At 43.2% G+C, this 23577-nt stretch overlaps 1 protein-coding gene and 1 long non-coding RNA gene across 9 annotated transcripts in view; one reads left to right on the top strand and one right to left on the bottom strand.

Moving 5' to 3' along the window:
• SASH1 (SAM and SH3 domain containing 1) overlaps positions 1 to 23577 on the bottom strand; it is a 234878-nt gene that overhangs the window by 125565 nt on the left and 85736 nt on the right. For all 7 annotated transcript variants that reach the window (XM_081829122.1, XM_081829125.1, XM_081829119.1 and 4 more), the window contains exon 2: positions 19995 to 20123. In XM_081829122.1, the coding sequence (XP_081685248.1) occupies positions 19995 to 20123 (129 nt within the window). The remainder of the gene's footprint in view (positions 1 to 19994; positions 20124 to 23577) is intronic.
• The window catches only part of LOC145723132 (uncharacterized), a 217110-nt gene that overhangs the window by 152604 nt on the left and 40929 nt on the right, over positions 1 to 23577 (top strand). The window lies entirely within an intron of this gene.

Below are 23577 nucleotides of genomic sequence, written 5' to 3'. Positions count from 1 at the left end.
TAATCATTTCTTAAGTGAACTGTAATTTTCTCAATCCTTAAAGCAAAATCTAGCTAAAAGAATCCCTCTACCTTGCAAAACTGTAATTTTAAATATTTTGAAATATGGTTATTCAGACTTACATACTGTGACACCTTCACTGTAAGTCATAACAGTCACAAGCCCCGATGTTCAGTCTAGCTTCAGGCCATAAAGGGGTTTTGTAACAACATGAATTATACCAAAATGAAGATTAAGGATTTAAAAAACTAGTGGAGGGGCACCTGGGTGGCTCAGTCATTAAGCGTCTGCCTTCGGCTCAGGTCATGATCCCGGGGTCCTGGGATCGAGCCCCGCATCGGGCTCCCTGCTCCGCGGGAAGCCTGCTTCTCCCTCTCCCACTCCCCCTGCTTGTGTTCCCTCTCTCGCTGTGTCTCTCTGTCAAATAAATAAATAAAATCTTTAAAAATAAATAAATAAATAAATAATAAATAAATAAAAAACTAGTGGAGGGGCACCTGGGTGGCTCAGGCGGTTAAGTGTCTGCCTTTGGCTCAGGCCCCGATCTCAGCGTCCTGAGATCGAGCCCCCGCCTTGGGCTCCGCGCTCAGTGGGGAGTCTACCTCTCCCTCCCTCTGCCTCTGCCCCTCCCCTGGCTCATTCTCATTTTCTCTCTCTCTCTAATAAATGAATAAAATCTTAAAAACAAAAACAAAAACAAAACAACTAGTGGAAAATCCATCAGGAGTGTAGCCTGCAAAGAAGCTTCGGGAAATATTCCCATTATGGTTTTTGAGAATGAATTTGGATATAACTAGAAATTTTAAGGGGCATTTCATGCTTCATATTAATGTCATTAAAATTTAACATAGGAAATTACTAAAAGCCCAAACGACATATTTTTAATTCCATACACAGTTTCAGATGTAGCCTCGTACATGGTGAGGACCCGACAGATGCTGACTGAAGGTAACTGCATCACGCTGAACTACATAAAATCCTGTCCTCTACTTTTTCATGTGTGTTTGTTTAGTGGGGAGGGGGGGAAGGCGGGGAAGAGGTGGGGAATCATACTGCATTTCTCCTGGACCCGAGGACACCTGGTAAAGTGCTCAGTCAATACTTAGTGACTGAATCATAAGATTATATAGAAGATTCGTGGAATTGCTTAAATAAAAATACAGACCCAGGAGGCAATTTTTATGTTTGTGTCACAGATTTGTGGGCAAAGCTTTGTATTACACCTCTGGGTGGCTTGTGATATTGCAGTCTGTTACACTGGTTTATTATGAAGTCCCCCCCACAGCCAGCTCATGTTAGAACACTTATTACCTCTAATGCGATGTGCTTATTTATTACCTCATGAGGTTTCCATTTACTAAGGAATGTGACTTTATGTGCATCTTATAACTAAGACTGTCCTAGAGAGAAAATGTAATGCTGGTAATAAGGTTTGTTGGTTTATAGGAAAGTACGGCTCTTGCCTCAAGAGAACTGATTGAGAACTATTCTAGATTATAAGTAATCTCTTTTGTTATTTGGATATGCAACCATTAAAAATATAACCATGAGCACTGCTTTCCACAACACTGCCTTTTTTTTTTTTTTAAGATTTATTTGTATTTGAGAGAACAAGAGAGCGGGGAGAGGGGGAGAGGGGGGAGAGGAAGAAGGAGAGAGAATCTCAAGCAGACTCCCCGCTGAGCATGAAGCCTGATTCAGGGCTCGATCCCAGGACCCCAAGATCATAACCTGAGCTGAAATCACGAGTCAGATGCTCAACCCACTGAGCCACCCAGGTGCCCCTCGCCTTTTCCTTATAACAAAGCAACCTCCACCTCAATACTTTAGCAGTTTCTCATGGGGAGTACTCATCAGGATTACCCTACAAACACTTTCTAAACTCACTGTTACCGTACTAGAGGTGCATTCACAACCTCTGACACACACCAGGAGGTTTTCCACAAGCAACATCCTGATGGGAGAAGCACGAGTATCATGTCAAGCTAAGAGTGTGTTCCGTTATGGTCTGCAGTGAAGGTGACTCTCCAAGTGCCCAGACTAGTCATCTGGTATCTGCTTCATGTCAGCCTCTAGCAGTTCAACTTTATTATTATTTTTTTTTAAAGATTTTATTTATTTATTTGAGAGAGAGCAAGCACATGAGAGGGGGGAGGGTCAGAGGGAGAAGCAGACTCCCTGCCGAGCAGGGAGCCCGATGCGGGACTCGATCCAGGGACTCCAGGATCATGACCTGAGCCGAAGGCAGTCGCTTAACCAACTGAGCCACCCAGGCGCCCCGCAGTTCAACTTTATTAGAAGCACAAGAAATCTTCTCCTTGTTGTCTGGTTTTAAATATAGATTGCAGTTTTTAAGGACAAACTTGAAGTCACTTAGGTATGAAATCTCTTCCATAGCCCCAAGGTGATACTGGTACAAAATATTACTCTTCTCTTAATCTTTTATTGTTCTCTAATTCTATTATTATGTTGATGGCAGTTTTCACAGCATTTTGGACACTTTAAAGAAAATAAAACTGAACTCCAGAATTCATTTAAGCAAAAACGGAAACATGAGAACATTTACATTCAATATTGCTATTCACATACTACTACCTACAACTCTTTATAGTGGGATATTCAGTTCATAATCCTTGGCCTCTGCAAGGCACCAGGGACTGTGGCAAATGCTCTGAAGGATAAAGGTCAGAAAAATGCAATTATAAGGTGCTTATAATCTGGTAGAAGGGATGAGACAAGTACGAATAATAATGCAAGGTAGAAAAGAACAGGCACCATAGAAGTATGATAAAACTGCAATGGGGGTTCAGAAAAACAAGGGTCACTTCCCTTAGGGATCCAAGGGAGAGAACGCAGAGGTGGCTCTAGAGCAGGCCACAGTGACAAGTGTAGTGGGTGAACCACAGTCTACAGGCAAGGAACAAGGTGGAAGAGAGGCAGGGATTGTTTTTCTTCAAAACAAATCTCTTGAAATGATATGATCATGTATAAGCTGCATGATAACAAAAGCTAAAGGGGTACCTTACACCATATACAAAAATTAAACTCAAAATGGATCAAAGATCTCACTGTAAGAGCTAAACTATAAAACTCTTACACGAAAACATAGGGGAAAAAAACTGATGACACTATCTTCGGCAATGATTTCTTGGCTAGGATACCAAAATCACGGGCAATAAGAGAAAAATCAGACTTATTAAACTTCATCAAAATTATAAAATTTTTGTTCATCAATGGACACTATTTACAGAGTGAAATGGCAACCCAGGGAATGGGAGAACATGTCTGCAAATCATATATTTTATAAGGGATTAAGAGCCAGAATATATAAAGAACGCCTACAAATCAACAACAAAAACAACCCAATTCAAAAATGGGAAAAGGACTTGAATAGGTATTTCTCCAAAGAAGATATACAGATGGTCAACAAGCACATGAAAAGATGCTCAACATCACTCATCAATAAGAAGATGCATATCAAAACCACACTAAGGTACCACTTCACATCCACTAAGATGGCTATCAGAAAGGAAGGAAAGAAGAAAGGAAAGAAAAGAACAAGTGTTGGCAAGAATGTGGAGAAACTGGAACCTTTTCGCACTGTTGGTGGGAATGTAAAATGGTGCAACTGCTATGGAAAACAGTATGGAGCTTCCTCAAAAAAATAAAAAATGGAATTACCACAAGGTCTAGCAACTCCACTTTTGGGTATATACCTCCAAAGAACTGAGTTATTTGTACACTCATGTTCACAGCAGCATTACTCTCTCAGCGGCCAAATGGTGGAAGCAACCCAACCGTCCACTGATGGATTAACGGATAAACAAAATGTCACATATACATACAACAGAATATTATTCAGCCTTAGAAAAGAAGGACAGGGTGCCTGGGTGGCTCAGTTGTTAAGCGGCTGCCTTCGGCTCAGGTCATGATCCCAGAGTCCTGGGATCGAGCCCCACATCGGACTCCCTGCTCAGCGGGAAGCCTGCTTCTCCCTCTCCCACTCCCCCTGCTTGTGTTCCTGCTCTCGCTGTCTCTGTCAAATAAATACATAAAATCTTTTAAAAAAAAAGAAAAGAAGGACATTCTGACAGATGCTACAACACGGATGAATCTTGAGGACATTATACTACGTGAAACACACCAGTCACAAAAGAACAAATACTACAGAATTCCCATTATATGAGGTATTTCGAGTAGTCAAATCCACTGAGACGGAAAGTAGAAAGGTGATTGCTGGAGGCCGGGGGAAGGGGGCAATGGGGAGCTGTAACAGGCACAGGGCTCTGGTTTTGCAGGATGAAGACAGTTCTGTGTACGGATGATAGCAATGACAGCAGAACCATGAGACGATACCTAAGGATCTGCACTTAAAATGGTTAAGACGGTAAATTTTATGTGTATTTACTGTATTCTTTTTAAAAAATAAATTTTTTAACTGAAAAACTAAAAGCTAAACTAAAAAAATTCAACCCTCCTCACTACCACCACCCTTATGAACAATGCCTTCCTAGACCTGAGAAGGGCCAGTCTTCCTGGCCCCAGACTCTCCTCGGTCCCCTCTGCCTTCACTGACGCTTCCAAACACTGCCTTCTGTCTGGCCAACCCACCGGGACCAGCTCCTTCGAGGACTGCCTGTACTCCTAAGGCCCCCCGTCTTAGCACCAATGTTCGACGATCTCCTGTAAATTGTCCTGGAAGGAACAGTGTGCATGTTGGCTGTCTCTCTGCTGAGTGCTAATGGATTGGACACTGTTCTCTCTAAGCTGGAGCACTGAATTTGGAATCTGATACCAACAGTAACACTATTTAACATAACACAGCAAGTTAAAATAACAAGCCAGCTGCATTTATTGAGGTCTCCTTTTTTTTTTTTATTTGCGAGAGAGAGAATGAGAGACAGAGAGCATGAGAGGGAGGAGGGTCAGAGGGAGAAGCAGACTCCCTGCCGAGCAGGGAGCCCGATGCGGGACTCGATCCAGGGACTCCAGGATCATGACCTGAGCCGAAGGCAGTCGCTTAACCAACTGAGCCACCCAGGCGCCCCTGAGGTCTCCTTTTTTATCTCTTGCAGTTCACAAGCAGGTACCACTCATAATCATCCATGTCCACACTGAGCCTCCTAATGAAGTCCTTCAGAGGTGTTCCTTGAGGATCATATGATAAACATTCCAGTCAAAGGAAACAAGCCAACAAACAGAAGGGTTGCTCAATAAACTCGGATCTGAGTAAAATGCTGGCTTTTGTTCAAGATGTGCATCTCCTCGGGTCAGGCCATGTGACAGGCACCCAACAATGAGAAGCATGTCCGTCTGGCTTGTTCTCCAGCCCTGCCCCAACCTCTGTTCCAGCCTCAGGTCAGTGTGACATGGGCATAAACACATCTCCACCTGGAGAAAACATCTCCAAGTTCGATGTCACCGTGGAGGCCACTACCCAGCACAAGATAGGTTGGGTTCCAAACATTACCTTGTCAATTTCTCTCTCTTTTTTTTTTTTGAGGTAACATTGAGCTTTAATGTCAGGAAAAATGGGCACATTCCCGGGTCAAGCCTCACAGTCCAGTTTAATCTCACGATGTGCTGGGATACAAAATGTACAGCCTACCTGCCACACAGAGCAAGTTTCTATGGGAAAATGGAGTTGACATCCAATTAGAGGTTCCAAGATGAATTTGCCCCCAAGGAAGTGAGCAAGGGTGCACAGCCTGGAGGTGTTACTGGTGGACACTTTGACCTGGGCAGTGGGAGAGGGGTAGGCTCAGGAGCAAAGGTGGGCTCCAGATGGACAAAGGGCCAGGTGGTGAGAGGAAGAAATGAAGGCAGGAGGAGATGGGAGAGGAAGCGGTGGGATGCTGAGCAGCAGATGGGAGGGCAAAGGTAACAGGTGAGCAGGACAGCTCCTTGGTATCTGCATTCTCAGCCCTGCTGCAAACTAGCCTTGGAGTAGAACACTGCAGGGATAGGGACAGGATGTCTTGTTCTTCTCTGTGCCTCTAAACCAAATACCACCGAAGTTGAGGGTGAGGGTATGAAGAGGCGTGGGCAGAAGGTGCATTTTCTCCGGTCTCCTTCCTCCTTGCTCATCCCTCTCTTTATGGTATTTTCTACAGTCCTGGCCACCATTCCTTGCTAATAGTCTCTCTCTCTCACCTCCTCACCTACACTGGTATACACACATGTACACACATGTACACACACACACACACACATGATCACAGGCAGGAGGGAAGAAGGAGGACGCTAGGGCCAGAGGGACAGGCAGGCCTATAAGAGGGGCAGGGAACCACCCATGTCCAGAGTGTGCGATACAAAGAGGACACGGGAGCAGGGAGGAGAGGCAAGGGGTAGGAGGAGTGTCTCCCTACCCCCACCCCTACCCCAGTTTGAGCATCTGCTCATTGGCTGAAAGATGTGTCAACTAGTGACTTTCAGTCCAGCCATGCTCTGGGCAGAATCCACTATCTCCTAGCCTACGAAGAGATACTAACTGGTTCTTTCACGAGTCCCACCCAGCTTCCAGCATTTGCATTACTACTTTTTTCCCTCTCTGCTATTCTGCAGTTCCATGCGGTCTTACCGTGGGCTCTGCTATGAAAGTAGGCTGCTGTCTTGGAGTTGATTATCACATGGCATACACAGAAAACCCAACAGGGGAGCTGGTCTAAGCAGCAACCACATGACAGGTGAGGTGGGAGGGTAAGCCAGTTTGGAAAGAACTGGAATATGAAATGTATTTTCTTATTATAATCCAGTTTCTAGGGACGCCTGGGTGGTTCAGTCTGTGAAGCGTCTGCCTTTGGCTCAGGTCATGATCCCAGGGTCCTGGGATCGAGTCCCGCATCGGGACTCCCTCTGCCAGCCGCTCCCCCTGCTTGTGCTTTCCCTCTCTCTCTCATTCTGTCAAATAAATAAATAAAATCTTAAAATATGTGTATATATATATGTATTTAATGTATACATATATACATTAAATAATCCAGTTTCTATGAAGATTGTCTGCCTTGGATCTTGGACTTTTACACTTAGATACCCATTTTAAGACAGTAGCTTATCCCTCCAAACCATATTTAAAAATAGATATAAAGCCAAGTTTAAGCATGAAAGAGATTTTTTTATTATCAAATATACTTTCATACTGGGAGCCTTTTCTCCTCTAATTAGAAGTTTAATCTCTTAATATAGTTTATGTTTTTATTAGCCAATGGATTCCTTCTGTAATAAAGGCACTCTTTTCCCGGAATTACATGTTTCAAAATTTTCTTGCTTAAAAGAAGTTTCTTATTCATGCTTATTTTAAAACCAAGAGGGGATTAAGAAAGCCTTGCTTTTTGAGGACAGGAATCCAAATATCGTCAAAGTGCCCAGTTATTGCCATAAATTCATTCCACAAATATTTATTGATCAGTTACTACATTCTGGGAACTGTATTAGCTAGCCACAGAGATACAGTAATGAAAAACATATTATACACTCACTACAGAAAGATGAAAACAATACAAAGTACCATGGGATTCTAGGATTAGATGGTGGCAAAGACTGCATCTGTGAGTATACCAAAACCAGTGAATTGTACACTTAAAATTTTGAATGGATTTTTGGGCATGTGAATTTTATCTCAATCTCAAGTCGTTTTTAAAAGCCCTATGGGAGTGTACTGAAGAGTGCCAAAATGTACTATGTGCTTTCACAGGATGATAAGTGATGATATATTTCTCTCTCTCTCAAGTGATAAAATAAATATTTTATAAAGAACACCATCAGTTTAATTAAAAGAAAGTATCTACTTGGAAAAACAATATATGACTATAACCTTCGTCATTGCTGTGGTTGGCATTATCAGTTTAAGTATAAGTGCCCTTATGAATTCAGCCCTGTGAAATTCACCTAGAGCTTAGCTGTTTGCTTCTGTTGGTCCAGCTTATGGCATAGCATTAGCTGAGCAACTGTACAAGTTTTGTCCCAATTACTCAGAAGCCAGTCTTTCACTTGATTTTATGTTGCAGAGCCCTGACCCTAGCCCGAGGCACCTGCTCTTCCAAACCAGTTCAGCTAAGCCTTCCAACCAACAAGCATCGCCACTGTAACCTTTTCTGTTTTCCTGCTGCTTAACGTAGCTTCATGTGAACAGAAGGAGAGCTAGAATATGTTGTAGGCAGATCTGTATCGCCCACTTATGACTGTGACTAATATAATCTTATCCTTGGCTGTCTTGTTCTATTGCAACATGAGCTTCCTCATGATTCTAATAGCTTCCTCATGGCACCAAATATGTTACTGAAACACACCAGAGATCCAGTAAATGTTGTTTTGCTTTGCTGATTCTACCAATTCCCTGCATTCGCTTTCAGGAAGAATACTGAATGCCATCATTTAGTCATCTCTCAAACAGTTATTTTATAACACACTAAAATTACAATATCATAAACCCTCTAATATTGGGTTATTCTGTTAAATATACTGAATATACAGTAAATATATAAATGTACAGTAAAATGTCTTCATGTTCTTTTACCTTCTTGAATTTAATTTTTCTAAAGTCTACGATCCCCTGTGCTCTGTAACAATGTAGGGAATATAATTTTAAGAGATTACTTTTAATTCTGGATTGCCTACAGAATCTACAAAGTTGCTTGTCCCTATTTTAAATAGTCCAGGTTGTTGAGCTTTTTGAGTTCTTCTAACTACTTTTTCAATTTCTTGTCTCTTCATTTACTTCATACCACTATCCGATGACTCTCAAGCAACTAGTCCACCCTCTTAATTTGCTGCCTCAGCTCGGCTCTAAGTTAAACATGATGTCTGTCTGTCTCTAAGCATATATTTCTGTGTGTGCAAAGAGAAAAAGAAGAGAAATAAAGGTGCAAAAAGAGAATGACTAGAAAATAATGTGGAACTCCAGAAAACTATTTAGATTTTTTTTTAATTTTTATTTTTTGACAGAGAGAGACAGCGAGAGAGGGAACACAAGCAGGGAGAGTGGGAGAGGGAGAAGCAGGCTTCCCGCTGAGCAGGGAGCCCAATGCGGGGCTCGATCCCAGGACCCTGGGATCATGACCTGAGCCGAAGGCAGATGCTTAACGACTGAGCCACCCAGGCGTCCCCCAGAAAACTATTTAAAAGCTAATGGCTTATGGACACATGAAAAGATGCTCAATATCACTACTGATCAGGGAAATGCAAATCAAAACCACAATGAGCACCTCACACCACTCAGAATGGCTGGTATCAAGACATGAAATAACAGGTGTTGGCAAGGATGTGGAGAAAGAGGAACCCTCATGCACTGTTGGTGGGATGCAAACTGGTGCAGCCACTCTGGAAAACAGTATGGAGGATCCTCAAAAATTAAAAATAGAAATACCGTATCATCCAGTCCCTTCCACTACTGGGTATTTACCCAAAGAAAACAAAAACACTAATTCAAAAATATTTACACCCCTATTTACAGCATGATTTACAATAGCCAAAATATGGAAGCAGCCCAAGTACTGGATAGATGCATGGATAAAGAGGATGTGGGGTGTGTGTGTGTGTGTGTGTGTGTGTATGCATGTATATGTATATGTATATATATACAAGGGAATATTACTCAGCCATAAAAAAAAGAATGAGATCTTACCATTTGCAACAACATGGATGGACCTACAGGTGTTATGCTAAGTGAAGTAAGTCAGAGAAAGACAAATACTGTATGATCTCACTTACATGTAGAATCTAAAAAACAAAACGAACAGACTGTTAAAACACAGAGAACTGGTGGCTGCCAGAGGGCGAGTGAGTGGGGGGATGGGCAAAACAGATAAAGGGGATTAAGAAGTACAAGCGTCCAGTTATAAATAAGTAAGTCACAAGGATGAAAAGTACAGCGTAGGGAATACAGTCAATAATAGTGTAATAACTTCGTAGAGTGACACACGGTGACTACATTTAACCGTAGTGAGCACTGCATAATGCACAGAATTGCCAAATCACTATACTGTACACCTGAAACTAATATAATATTGTATGTCAATATACTTCAATAATAAATAAAATTTTTAAAATGCTTAAATAAAAAAATAAATAAAACCTAACTGTTTAGAATTGTCATCTTTGGTAAATGAGTATTAGGAGACTTTAAACTTCTACTTTAAAGAATTTTGTAGGTTTCTCTTTTCAATTTTTTTTACAATGAGTGTATTATTGTAATTTGTATAATAAAAATGATTTTATATTATGCCTTATAATATTGCATTTTCACTTTCATATTATATTACCCAAGCACACAACCTAATCTGTGAATCAAGATCCACATTCTTGGGGAAGAAGACTGAGAAAAATCTCTCAGAGTAAAAAGCAAGGTTAACGAGTGGCCTGGGGAGATGCAGAGATTTGGCACTGACCTCCTGCTTCAAATCCCTTTCCAGATACTTACAAGCCACTTGGTTTTATTTTATTTATTTTTTAAGATTTTATTTTTATTTATTTGACAAAGAGACCGAGAATGAGAGAGCACAAATAGGCAGGGCAGGGGGCAGAGGGAGAGGGAGAAGCAGGCTCCCCACCAAGCAGGGAGCCCGATGCGGGGCTCGATCCCAGGACCCTGGGACAATGACCCGGGCTGAAGGCAGACGCTTAACTGACTGAGTCACCCAGGCACCCCAAGCCGCTTGATTTTAGACAAGTCCTATTTTTATGATCATTACTCATCGATAATTAGTATTTCTAAAAAAAAAAATTAGTATTTCTAAGATAAATAACAAAAATGGTATCTGTTACAGATATTCATTGATCTCTAACTTGGACCTAGGAAGTCTGGTGAGGGTGCTACAAACATCATCTTTATTTAATCTTTACAGCAACCTGGTGAAGAAGCCACTGTCATCCCCAACAAGCAGTGCCCGGACTGAGACTCCAGGCAGTGAATATCCAGGTGGGTGGGCAAAGTAGTCTGAGTCTCGGTCTTCTCTTCCAAGCAATACGGCCTCCCTTTGGGAGTATTCGTTTCTTCCTCTGCCCAGTCAAAATAGTAAGATAACTAATATCCATCTCACAGGGTTATTAAAAAGACTAAATGAGGTAGTAGATGTGGATGCCTCATAAACTCCAATGGACTTTTTAAAATGTCATTATTGTGATAATTATCAGCATAATTATTATTATGGCCTCCTCGTACTGTATTCCCCCTGACTTTCTAGTTATTGGCAGTACTTTAGTGAGGCAGATAAAGTACACCGAGTGACATGGTAAGTCATACTGATGAGCAGTCATGCAGAATAGCTTAACTGATAATTATCCCAGTAACAACAGCATTTAAAAGATTCATCAAAATATTAAACAGGAGGGGCGCCTGGGTGGCTCAGTCGGTTGAGTGTCCGACTCTTGGTTTCGGCTTGGGTCATGATCTTGGGGTCATGATCTTGGGGTCATGAGGTCGAGCCCTGTGTAGGGTTCAGCACTCTGCCCGGAGTCTACTTGAGGGTCTCCCTCTCCTTCTGCCCCCATCCCCCCCCCCCCCCCCCGCTCTCACCACTCTCTCTCTCTCTCTAAAATAAAATAAATAAGATCTTTACATAAAAAAATATATTAAAGATTATGTTTTTCCTTAAGTTAAAATTCTCCTTTAGAAAGGCTTAATCTTCATGAGTCAAGCAACAAACTCCAATGAAGAATTCAGATAAAATACCAGAACAGATTCCAGAAGATGAAAGAGACCAAAGGAATATACTGGAAGAGTGAAACCCACACCCTAAGGAGAAAGGACATACACATACAAACAAAAATAACCCTTTGAAATCACAGCTGGAAATCTGTCTTCCTCTTGGCATCTCTGTTAAGAAGCCATGCCTCCTCCGTCTCACACATTAAAAAAAAAAATCACACACACCCCCGCAAACACATCCAGATGTTCACGAATATTCATGATGTGCTTCCAATCTGGTTTGGACTCACCCTTGATTTATTTCTGATTAAGTTCCACCAGCTTCTGCTGGGGCCCATGAGATGGATGGCACAAATTTAGAGAATCTTCGTATGGTAAATAATTGCAGAAAGTCTCTCAAACTATCCCTTATAAATAAATGATTTGTGCACAAGCCTCAGAAGAGCCAGACATGGAGAAACTGGCTTAGTCCTGAGCCTGAACTCGAACATCATTGCTGCAGTTCATAAATTAAGCCTCCATGTCTAATACCCAGGGGAAAGGGAAGGGGAAGGGGAAGAGGAAGGGGAAAGGGAAAAGGAAAGGAAAGGAAAGGAAAAAGGAAGAAAGAAAGAAAGAAAAGAAAAAGAAAAAAGAAAAAAGCTAGAAACGAATGTTTTATTTTGAGTAATATAATGGGACATTAGAGGAAATGGAGATGTATTTTCCAAAGCCACCAAATTAGTTTGTGTCGTTCCAGATACCCAAATGGTTGAAAAGCCAGAAGAGTGACTGGATCGGCTGCACTGAAGACATTAGCTCAACACTGTACCATCTCGCTTTCTTCTACTTAAAATAAAATTCTCAAAACTTCCAAACTGAAGGAAAGGCAGCTCCAGATTTAAAAAAATAACTGCTGAAATGGGTGTAATGGTCTTTTCTTCTTCTTCAGCGTGGAGCCCAACACTGGGCTTGAACTCACGATCCTATGATCAAGACCTGAGCTGACACCAAGAGTCGGCCGCTTAATTGACTGAACCACCCAGGCATCCCTGTAATGATCTTCTTATAAGAAGTGGCTCAGATCAATATGAGGTGGGAAACAGATGCAGAAGGAAATGTAGATAAAACTAAATGTCCTTATAACTTGCCGCCCTTTGACAAATATTTGAGGCAGGCAGAGTATAACCTCCCTCCAGGAAGCTCCCAACTATCTTCATGTTAATGCTTTGCTAGAGGGAAAAACAACCCTGGTTTGATAAAAAGGCCTCGGGCATCCCTAGAGTCTTCTTTAGCATATGAGAACCCTTTTGGAATGTCCCTTATCTTTACTTCCCCCAACCCCAAAGTATATAATCAGTTGCTCCTCACAACCCCAGATCAATAGCCAGCAGGCAGTAGCAACTTTCTGCCCAGGGGTCCTGCCCACGGGTCCTGCCCACGGGTCCTGTTCCCGTGCTTTAATAAAACCACCTTTTTGCACCGAAGGCCGTCTCAAGAATTCTGTCTTGGCCGTGGGCTCCGGACCTCACCAACATTCCAAAACTACATCAAATATACCAGGTGTCCCAGGGCCCAAGTCTCTCTGTCCTCAGTCATGCCAGTGCCAGGAGCTGTGGTGAGACTGGTCTAAAGTCCGGACCGAAAGGTCAGGCCAATGGCAGCTGTGCCCCAGGTGACTTCCCGTCTGCGCCCGGCCCTTCTCTGTCTAATCCCACTTCAGACCCCCAACATCCGTTATTCCCTAAACAGAGCCTCGAAGGACAAGTGGGCCACTTGGCCTGAGACACTCGGTCCCCACCAGAGGCCTCAAATTTAGACCTTTGATGACTGCATCATTATAGGTGTTCTAGATACAGCCACAGAAACCCACTTAGGCCCTGAAAATAAACATCCATCATGCTCCTTTACATTTTGTCTGAAGGCAAGACCATGAACATAGGTCTCTAGTGTGCTACAAATTCACATGTTTAAATAGCCTATACTTCCCTTGGGATATGCACAAATAAATTACACTGCAACCTCCCACGTTAAAAGTGCTTAAGTGTTAAAATGCAAACATTTAGATGGCACTACAGTTTTGGTGACCTGGTGTTGATATCCCAGGGCTCCCAAAAAGGCACCTGGCGGGGACTTGCTCAACTATGAAACGTCCTGATTCCAAAAACAGGAATGCTCCTTTTCCCTCCCAAACGCTGGCCAAGCCCTCCCAAGCTCTGATTCTGCCATCAAAGTGGACTCACCAACTTTAATTCCTTGGCTTTTCTCCCCAGTTACTGCCCATGTGATTAAAATTTAGGAATTCTTCATTGTATGTAAATGAAAACCACAAAGCTCGGACGTCTTTCCCTTTCTGGCAAACATTTGTAATTCTGAGGAAGATGCTATTTTGGTTTTTAATCCCCTAGGCATATTGTGTTTTAGAAAATGCAAACAAACAAAAACAGTCATTTCTCAATGCTCAGGAGCAAAAATGAAGGTGACGTCACTGAGCCATATTTGAAAAACCTGATGAAGACCTCTCGCCTTGTAGACGATTATATCACACACAACACATCTAAACTGTTCCCAAATTATACATGCAGTCGACCAAGGTTCCTAAGTGTAAAAGGATAGAAACACACCTCCATTACAAGCGGCGCAGGATGCCGAGATCAAATCTGGCAGCCAAGAGATGGGTTTCTGTCCATCCATGTTAGTGTGGTGCAATGCACAAAAATGCTGACTAAATTGCCACTGGGCCTCTGACTATAAATGGGATTTTGTGTGAGAAGAGCCAGGACAGAGAACTGTATCACCATGTGGCTTAAGACATAAAGCCTCAGTGTATTTTGACATCAAGTCTGTGAATCGCACAGTAGAATGTAGTTCAGACTTGACGTTTAATGCCCACTGTTTCTGCCTGCAATCTGCAAATTAACAGTGGCCCCAAGCTGGCAAGTCCTGTCCGTGAAGACAAAATGAAACAAAACAAAAACAAATGCCTCTCAGAGCAATGGCAGGGCTTCAGCAGTGTAATATTTAAACTCCAGACACTTTGCCACTCGGATCACATTGCCATCCTTCGGAAGCGAGAACACGGGTCCAGGGAGGCAACATTCCCGCCAAACACCTGTGACCTACGCACTCAGGTGGGGGCAACCTCGCCTTCCCTCATCATTTTCTTGAATCTTCAGGCGGCACAGGAAACCTCTTTTCCACGTGTTTTGTTCTCTCTAGCAAATAACAAAAGAGAAGTCGATAAAACAACAACCCGCCCCCCCCAAGTCTGAACTAAGTCTGCATGCCCCTGGGGAACCACAAGTTCACCTTGACCCAGCCAGCCAACCGTTGGGAAACAGCAATTATTTTTGTTTTGTCTTGTGAATGGTGATGAATCAGAACATCCTAGCTTTTTATATCATGAATAATCCAAGGACTTGTTAAAGAAGACCATGTATCTTTTTCTCCACATATTTATATCTTAGGTTTCAGCCGCAGTAAACTTCTTGTAATTGCCTTAAAAGCCACCACATTTTCTCTCCTAATTTTTGACCTTTGCAAAAACTGTGACCTCTGCCTTAAGTTCTTCTGCACTGTCCACCCTCCATCCCAAAATCAGGTTAATCTTCTGTGTCCTTAATGAGCGGGCTTGGGTATCACCTCTTGCAGGAAGTCTTCCCCAACTTTCCTACTGTGGGTCGGGGGCTCTTCTCTGTACCCCCGCACAGCATTGTAATAATCTATTTACTTGTCTAATGCCCCCAACTAAATTGTGACCTCTTTGTGGATGGGGAAAACATCTTTTACCGGTCTTTCTAGAAAAGGCAAAATCTCAGATACAGGCTTAATGTTCATAAAATATTTAAAAATAATTACATAATAAATGAACTCAACAAATACTTATCACATACCTCTTACACACCATGCACTGTTCTCTATGTTGGAATGCAGAAGTGAAGTGACCGAAACAGACCAACAAAATTCCCTGTCCTCAACACAGGATTTGCTGGGAAGGGACTGAGGGAATTTGGCAGGACTGGTAACTATGTCCTATATCAAGCTAGAGTGTGAATGGCATGGATACATCCTCTTGACAAAATCACAGAGCTGAGATCTGTGCATTTCAATATGCAAATTTAGCCTCACAAAGAACTTTTCAAAAATAATAACGAAGTGGGTGTGGGGAGTAAGGATAACATAAGATCCTCGAAAGGCTAACAACTATAGAAGCTGGATAAGAGGCACGGAAGTTTGTTACAGTGTGTTTATGTATGTTTAATTGCCAAAATAAAAAGCTAGAAATAATCTGTTTACTCCTATAAATACACCATCGGCAAAGGCTGTGATGTCACATCTGTCTGTTATAACGTGCAATATTTGAATCTGCACCCCTGGTCCCTAAAAACCTGCGTGAGTCTCCACCTGGGCTCCCATTTCCTGGTGCACACACAGAGGTGATCATGATCTGGCACCGAGCCCAAGCTAGGCTTTGGCCGACATTTGTCAACCAGGTCCCCCTGTAAGTAGGGACTCCTTCGTCATGGCTGTATTGCACCAACGACCACACACACTTGTTTTCTGTCCACACCCAGGCCCACTCAAAACCTCACAGATGCCGAGGAAGCCGATATGGCAGGTCATAACTGCCCACCTTGCCTGTGTCCCTTTCCTAGCCACCGTGTCATTTTGACAGATGTTGGACTTCGCATCACTAGCGATCAGCCCATTATGGACTTGGAAAGCCGTTATCATTTCCAAATGCAGACTCGCCCAGCCAAAAAAACACGCAGTGCTCAGGGATGTGCCAAATGTGTAGAAATATGGGCAGCTTCCCTGCAGTTCACAAGCACTTATGTCCCAATCCCCAGCAGAGGCAAAGGCTCAGGTCCAGACATACTGTTCCTTTAAGGCCCGTTTGGTGCTAAATAAAAACTCTCTCCATAGTTATAAATTTGAATCATAATCCTTGTTTATACTGTTGAATGTTCACCCATCTGGACTCTCTGTTGCCTTCATCTAAACTAACTGGCCCCAAAAACACTTTATCAAGGAAGTGCTTTATGCTAGTAGGGAGCCGGGTGATTAGGTCCTGGAAAAGTAGCTCGATATTCAATCCAGAAAGTTAATCACTAACATAATTATCAAAACCTTATATTTTTCAGGGTTAAGTCAAGCATTGCTGTGGGCAGGGTATCTTTTTGGTTGGTGTGTTCTCTGGTTGACATGTAATTAGCTCTTAAAGACAATGCATTTTTTGACTTTTAAAGCCAAACACAAATATCTAGATATCTATTCTATCTATAGAATATTCCCTCAATTGCCAAAATTCACCCAGAGAATCTGAAATGAAACAAAGTCATAAACTGATTCAACCCATCGTTCAAAACTCTGTATTCAAGGCTTTCTCTGAATGACTTTTTCTACAGCAGACACAACAAACTTAATGCTACTTTTTTCCGTATAAAATGCTTTACGTGGGGTGCCCGAGTGGTTCAGTAGGTTAAGCGTCAGATTTTGGCTCAGATCATGATCTCAGGGTCATGAGATCGAGCCCCGGGTCCGGCTCTGGGCTGGGTCTGGAGCCTGCTTAGGATTCTACCCACTCCCCAACTCCCCACACCCCTGCTGTTGTGTTCTCAAGCTCTCTTAAAAAAAAAAAAAAAACTTTAGGCTCCTACTGTATTCCTCTTACTGCTTTTGGTGGATTCTTTCTTTTCCAAGCCACCTCAGTTCAGCTTTCACGGGACTGCTTATGGACATCAAAAGGAGTATAAAGTTGCAGGTCCTCAGACCCAAAGCTGCTCCAACAGCAAAACAGGGAAGAAGTTTATCTACTTGCCCAAAAGTGGAATAATGTGCAATAAAATAACGAAAAAATAAATAAAATAATACAATAAAGGGAGCATTATGGACTGAAAGTTACAGCTTTTCAACAAAATGAGTTCCCATCAGGACTCAATCTGTGATGAGCTAACCACCCTGAGAGGGAACTTGGAATATGTCGCCTAGTGTTGCATACATGGCCCAAATGAATGATGGATGACCTTAAAGCACGTCTCACATGGACTTCTAGACTCCTGAACCATGTGGATGACATACAGGACACATGGCATCTAACCTGGCATTCAGCAGTTCCAGAGCTCCCCTTCACCTCTCCAACCTGCCTAGAATTTCCTAGAAAGAGAACCTGAATATACCCATCGGGGATCTTACTTTTTTCACTAACTACTGTTTAAAGGATGAACAAAGTTTCCAGCCTGGCTCGAATGAGCTCCCATCAATTTTACCCACCACCACATTCCTGCACCTTTGATGAGAACTAATTAAGCTCACGCGGTGTTTCTTTTTTCCCCCAGACTATCTTTTGCAGCTCTGGAACATAGCACACCAAATTAAGCCCATCTGTCTAAATGGGAAGAAGTTATTTATCCCACTGCCAAGCAGGCTTTCTTTCCTACCTAGATGCTGCCTTCCAAAGTTCCTAAACACCTTGCGGTGATGACGGCAACCCCAACTCTTAACCAGCTAGAATTCTGGGACAGCAGTTGTGTGTTACATCCAAGATATCTACCAATGCACAGCAAGCATTTCCTTGCATGGCAAAATGTCCAAGGAAGCCACAAAGTATGTTACCAGACTATCATTCAAGGTCAAAATTACAATATCCAAGAATTCAGTGCAATTTTTAAGTTGTTGTTCAGCTGCAATCTTGCCCCCCACAGAAAAAAGGGGGGGCCGTCCTTTTTCATTAATGATGCCCTAATAAAAGAGCCTAATTAATTTCAATGGAGTCCTCGGCCACATGAGGTTACTTTTGTTAAAAAGGAAGAAACAACCCTGCCATTCACACATGCCAGACGACAAAGCTATAGGAAAGATGCCCTGGGCAATGATGACCCCCATGTGCCTGCCTGGGCCAGGATGCTAAGCTCCCAGGATGATGGCTCTCAGCCCCCAACCCAAGCCTCTCAGCCTCAGTCAACTCAATTGTACTAACTCCCACCACTGCCTACTACCCAGGCAGTGAACAATTTGAGAATCAATAGGTATCTGACAGTCATGATACACTATTACTCCTGACCTGAAGAATCTTCACTTAGGTGGAGTTAAGGAAAGAAATTAAAGTCCATAGGAATGCCAGAGTCTCAATGTAGAAGTGAAGCATGTCCACTTGCAGAATAACAAAGGTGCCTAAACTAGTTGCCTAAACTAGTTGTTATATAATAGGTCCTTTATAACATAAAAGAATTATTAATAAATGAATTCTTTTTTCCGAGTTTCTTAATTATTGCTTTTTCTTTTATTCCTACCCTAAGCAGATTTATGGAAATTTTTTAAAAATAAATAAGGATTCGAGTGAATCAGCAGTTTTCAAACTATTTTTAAAGGCACAGAGACTCTTATTCAAAACAGATCCATGTGGCCCCTTCTCTCTCCACGCCCCCCCATATAAAAGATGGTCAAAAAGGAGTTGGTCTGGATGAGGAGACATTCCTGAAGGGGTCTTGAGGTCACCACAGTGAAATAAAACAATTTGAAAAGCACTGAACCAGATGAAACCAAACAGAATATACAATGAAAATTTAAATTAATAAGCGCAGAAGTTTCAGTAAGATTTTTTTGTAGCAAATGCACAACATGGAAACATTAGCACACATACAGATTACAGAGAGAGACCTAAGCTATTTATTTACTATTTATCACATGCAAGTTCAAATGCGGCATTAATCCTAAATGGTCTTCATGAAATAGCCAAATGAATTTCAACACCTGAGTGCAAGGACAGAGCCATGAAAAATGGTGATTATGAAGATCTTAATGACATGGAAGAACTATAATAAAATATTAAGTAAAAAAGCAAGAATTACATTGCTGATGTAAAAATGCCCAGGAAAAGCACTGAGCAGGGACCTGCTAAAATACCAACATGGTAATTACCAGGTGAGAAATTAGGGTGGTTTCTGGCTTCTTTAAATTTTATTTTAGGAAGGAAGGAAGGGAGGGAGGGAGGGAGGGAGGGTGAAAGGAAAGAAGAAAAGATCTAGCCTAGACATTCTTCGGGCTTAGAGTCCATAAAAATGTAGTGTACACTGGCCAACAGGGAAAACACTCTTGTCACTTAGGTTAAAACATAAAATCTAGTCTTTTTGTGAATACAAAGATTTGGTCATGCCATCCCAGCGAATACTCAATTCATCTGATGACCACAGAGCTAGATGATTCATCCTTTGGGACCTGAACTTTGTACCCCGATCTAGCACAACAGCTTACAGAGGGACACCCCAGGCACAACCAGGACCGTCAGAAGGCCTGAGGGAGTGCTGGATCAGGAGCAGGACACCGAGCAGCCCCGCCGGGCAGAAGCATGTTCTCAGTGCCACCCACTCACCACATCCAGGTCCTGGGACACCCGCCGTTTCCGGAGCTCCTCCATCCTCTCGCACACATCAGAGAAACAGGTGTTGTAATAATCTGCATACTGCTGTGCCAGGTCATCGATGTTTCCCAGCGAGCCGTCCTGGGGGCGAGGAGGGCAGCAGGAAGAAAGAGGAAAAGAACAAAGGCAGTCAGTCCACCTGCAAAAAGACCCACCGCTTTTGGTCCCCCTCTCCATGCAGTTACACTAATCATGGCTGGGATTCAGCGCCAGGCTAACTTTCATGTGTGATACCTCCTAATCCTCAGGATACCCGCTGGACACCAGACCTGTTTCCTCACTGTGCAGGTGAACAAACAGGAGGCCAAAGAAGTTGAGTGACTGCCCAAGGGTTCCAGGGCTAACAAGCAAAGAAGCCAGGCCTCCAACCCAGGACTGCCGATGCCAAGGCCACGGTCTTAAACCCACACCTCCGCCTGCCTGGCAGGGCTCAGAAACCCTCAGGGGTGCGCCTTCAGAGAAGGCACTGTGCAGGTGAGAGGCTCCCTAAAGCCCAATCAGTGGCTGCACCAGAACCTCCTGGGAAGCTTCTGAGAAATTCTGATACCAGGACCCCACTCCCAGAAATTCTGATGAGAACCAGAGAACTGAGGACCGGTGAGGATGCTACATCTGAGACACACCTGTGCCATGCCTTCCCAAGAGACCCTTGACAAGAACACCCTATCCCTTGAGTTATCCAAGAAATACGAATAACATGCAAGGAGAGCACACATTACAAATTCACCTAAAGAGGAAACCCACCTGGGGCCTCAGCAGCCGCTCTGGAGCCCACGCTCCGGAGCCCAGACTCAGCTCTGCTGCCCCTTACAACTCAGTGGCCCGAGGTGGGAACACCGGAGCAGTTAAGTACCTATCTCACAGTGGAACTAATGAAGGAACACAGTCAGGCTGGCACATAGGCTTATTAGTTACTAACATTTGCCTCAAGATAACGTTTCAGACTGTAGTCTTCCCTTAGGGGAGTGGATGCCTAAATGCACGTCTGAACACATTCATGAGGACAAGCGCTGCCTACATTTTAAGTCATGCCGTTTGCTTCATTCATTCATTCATAGAAACATTTCCCCTGCCCCTTTGTACCTCCCAACATGTCCTTTCTTTGGTATGAATAAATGGCGCTACGAAGACCACCAAAGAAACACAACTTTGAGAGAGCCTAGAAGGTGCCCACACTTCCCATTTTACAGAGCACAGCCCTATCACATGACACACAGCAACACTTGTAAAATGCTGCTAAACACGCTCAGATTGCAAGTGGAGTTGGGGCATTAAGAGTTCTCCAAAAGCCTTTCTGCTAAAGACTTTCAGGCCTTGTCAAGAGGCCTGGGTCAGAACAATCTCTATCCTAGATCTGTGTTTACCGATTTTACGCAACCGACAGACAGGAGAAACAGAAATGAAAACAAATGATTTTTTAGAAAAAAACCTCTTCCTTTCCCACCAGTAAAATGTTCTCCTTTGAGGTTAATTGCCTCCAAATCCCTAGTGCAGATCTAGGGGCGAGAAGAACTCTTATGAGACCAAATAAGGTGTTTTGAGTATCTGAACATGTCTGGGCAAAAGTCATTCCCCACACGGTCCGTTGGTCTGTCCGTCTATCTCAGACAACAGGCTGGAAGGACACAGTAGAGGAGCTAGGAGCCCAACCTCCTCTTCAATAGGTCCCCCAGTAGGGAAATAAGATTAGTCAAGGTAAGAAATCTGCTGCTGAGACTCTGAGGAAAGGTCCAGGGGTGGTCAGCCTGCTGGTCTTTGCTTTACTGCTGTCAAACTGCCTGAAACCAGAATCACTGGGGAGGAAGGGGGCCAGACCAGAATATCTTAAGGTGACGTTCCTGAAATACAGCATGATAAATCAAACTATGATCCCCCAAGGTTTGTCCTGACTCGCCTCAACTCAACAACACATACCCTGTCCATTTCCCCACTTTGTCTAATCTGCCATGAACCCAGCCACCAAAGTGACCATGCTAAACAGAGCTGACCGGCTCACCTTCCTCTGAGAATCACCTAGGTGACAAAATAAACCCTCAGCTTGCTGGCCCACATCTCAGGGCCCTTCACTTCACCTCTGCTCCCCAGTCCCGCCCAGCTGAGGAAGGAGCTCAGGCCCACAGACTGGGAGGCCCAGGGCAGCCAGAAGAGCGACCAGCAGCTTCCTATAGCAACAGCTTTCCCCTCAGAGCAGCCCTCTCCCACCCCACCCACCTCAGCGCCAACACCCAGAGAACTGAGTCCTGAACACCAGCTATCACTCACAGCCAGGACTAGGAGAATGAGAGCATAGTGCCTGCTGAAGCAAGGGCTTGAGTCCACGGCTGCCTGGGCAGCTGCCTTCTATTAAGCCAACACGTTTGCTTACACTTCAAAGAAACAAAGTCCTCCCAGGCCCCCTTCTCTTCAAGATCTTCATGTTTCCTTAGTCCCCGCCCCCAGCATATACTGAGAAAGACCAAGGCGCTCCCTTCAAAGTGTATACTGGAAGGTGGGGGGAACAGGGCTTGCAGCCACAGCACCTGAGAACCCGCTTTTATGAGTGACTGCCTGGATCTGGCCATTGCCCACCACTGCTGGGGCCCCTGGAAGCTCCTGGGCCCTTCAGAGTCATGTCAAGTCTCTCGAGAATATGATGCTATCTATCCTGTCTTCATCCAGAAACGTCTACCTTCATCCATCCAGGAAGGGAAACTTCTGACCAAATATAAAACCCACATCTTCTAATATCTGAGTGAATCTTTCCTATGGCTTGTTGTTCTTAAATGGAAATCTCTCTCTCTCTCTTTCACAGAAGCACTAAGAATTGTACTGTTTTAGCCAAAGTGCTCCAATCTTGAATTCTGGCTTCAAGAATTCAAATAAATAAATACAAGAATTTATTTATTCAAAATAACCAGCTGAACTGCACAACTTAACACAATCAACTGTTTCCTTGGAATAATCAAGTCTACTCCAAAAAAATTCTTAGTTCAAATTACCCTTTTCCCCCTTCTTCCAAGCAACACCTTCAAAACCAACCGTTCAGTTCTCAAGTTTCCAAGCTGCCGATCAAAATTTTCTGCCACTAGTGAAAAAGTTTAAGTCCCTATTTCTCAGTCCAAGTCACCCAAAATTCCCCAATAACTTGGGGGCCTGGAAAATATATCCGTTGCTCATAAGAAAAAAGGCAGCTGTTCAACTCAACACAGGCCAAAGACAGCAAACGCTTCACACCCTGCAACATGCTGCATTATCCACTCCTTACTTGGCGCCTGGCAGACAATAATTTAGAACAGGGTGGCACAGCTGCGTCTCTGTTCTCCCAAATCGCTTTCCAGATGTGCAATAAGTCCCCTAAATTTCCATTTTCATCAGTCTTGATGATTTAAATGCCAAGAAATGCAAAAGAATAAAAGAACATGTTTTTAAAAAATAGGTCTTGTCTGCCATCCCCAGAAAGGAATCCTGTTCATCCCCATCAAATGGAACCAACGAACAACCACAAGATCATTTTCTCTTTATCCTCTCAACGTCCATGCTCTTTCAGGACTACCTG

This window comes from Leptonychotes weddellii, chromosome 8, assembly GCF_054177405.1.
Source record: "Leptonychotes weddellii isolate Sample4059 chromosome 8, ASM5417740v2, whole genome shotgun sequence".
NCBI lineage: Eukaryota > Metazoa > Chordata > Mammalia > Carnivora > Phocidae > Leptonychotes > Leptonychotes weddellii.
Note: the sequence above shows the minus strand (reverse complement) of the source record. Positions and strands in the feature narration are given on the sequence as shown.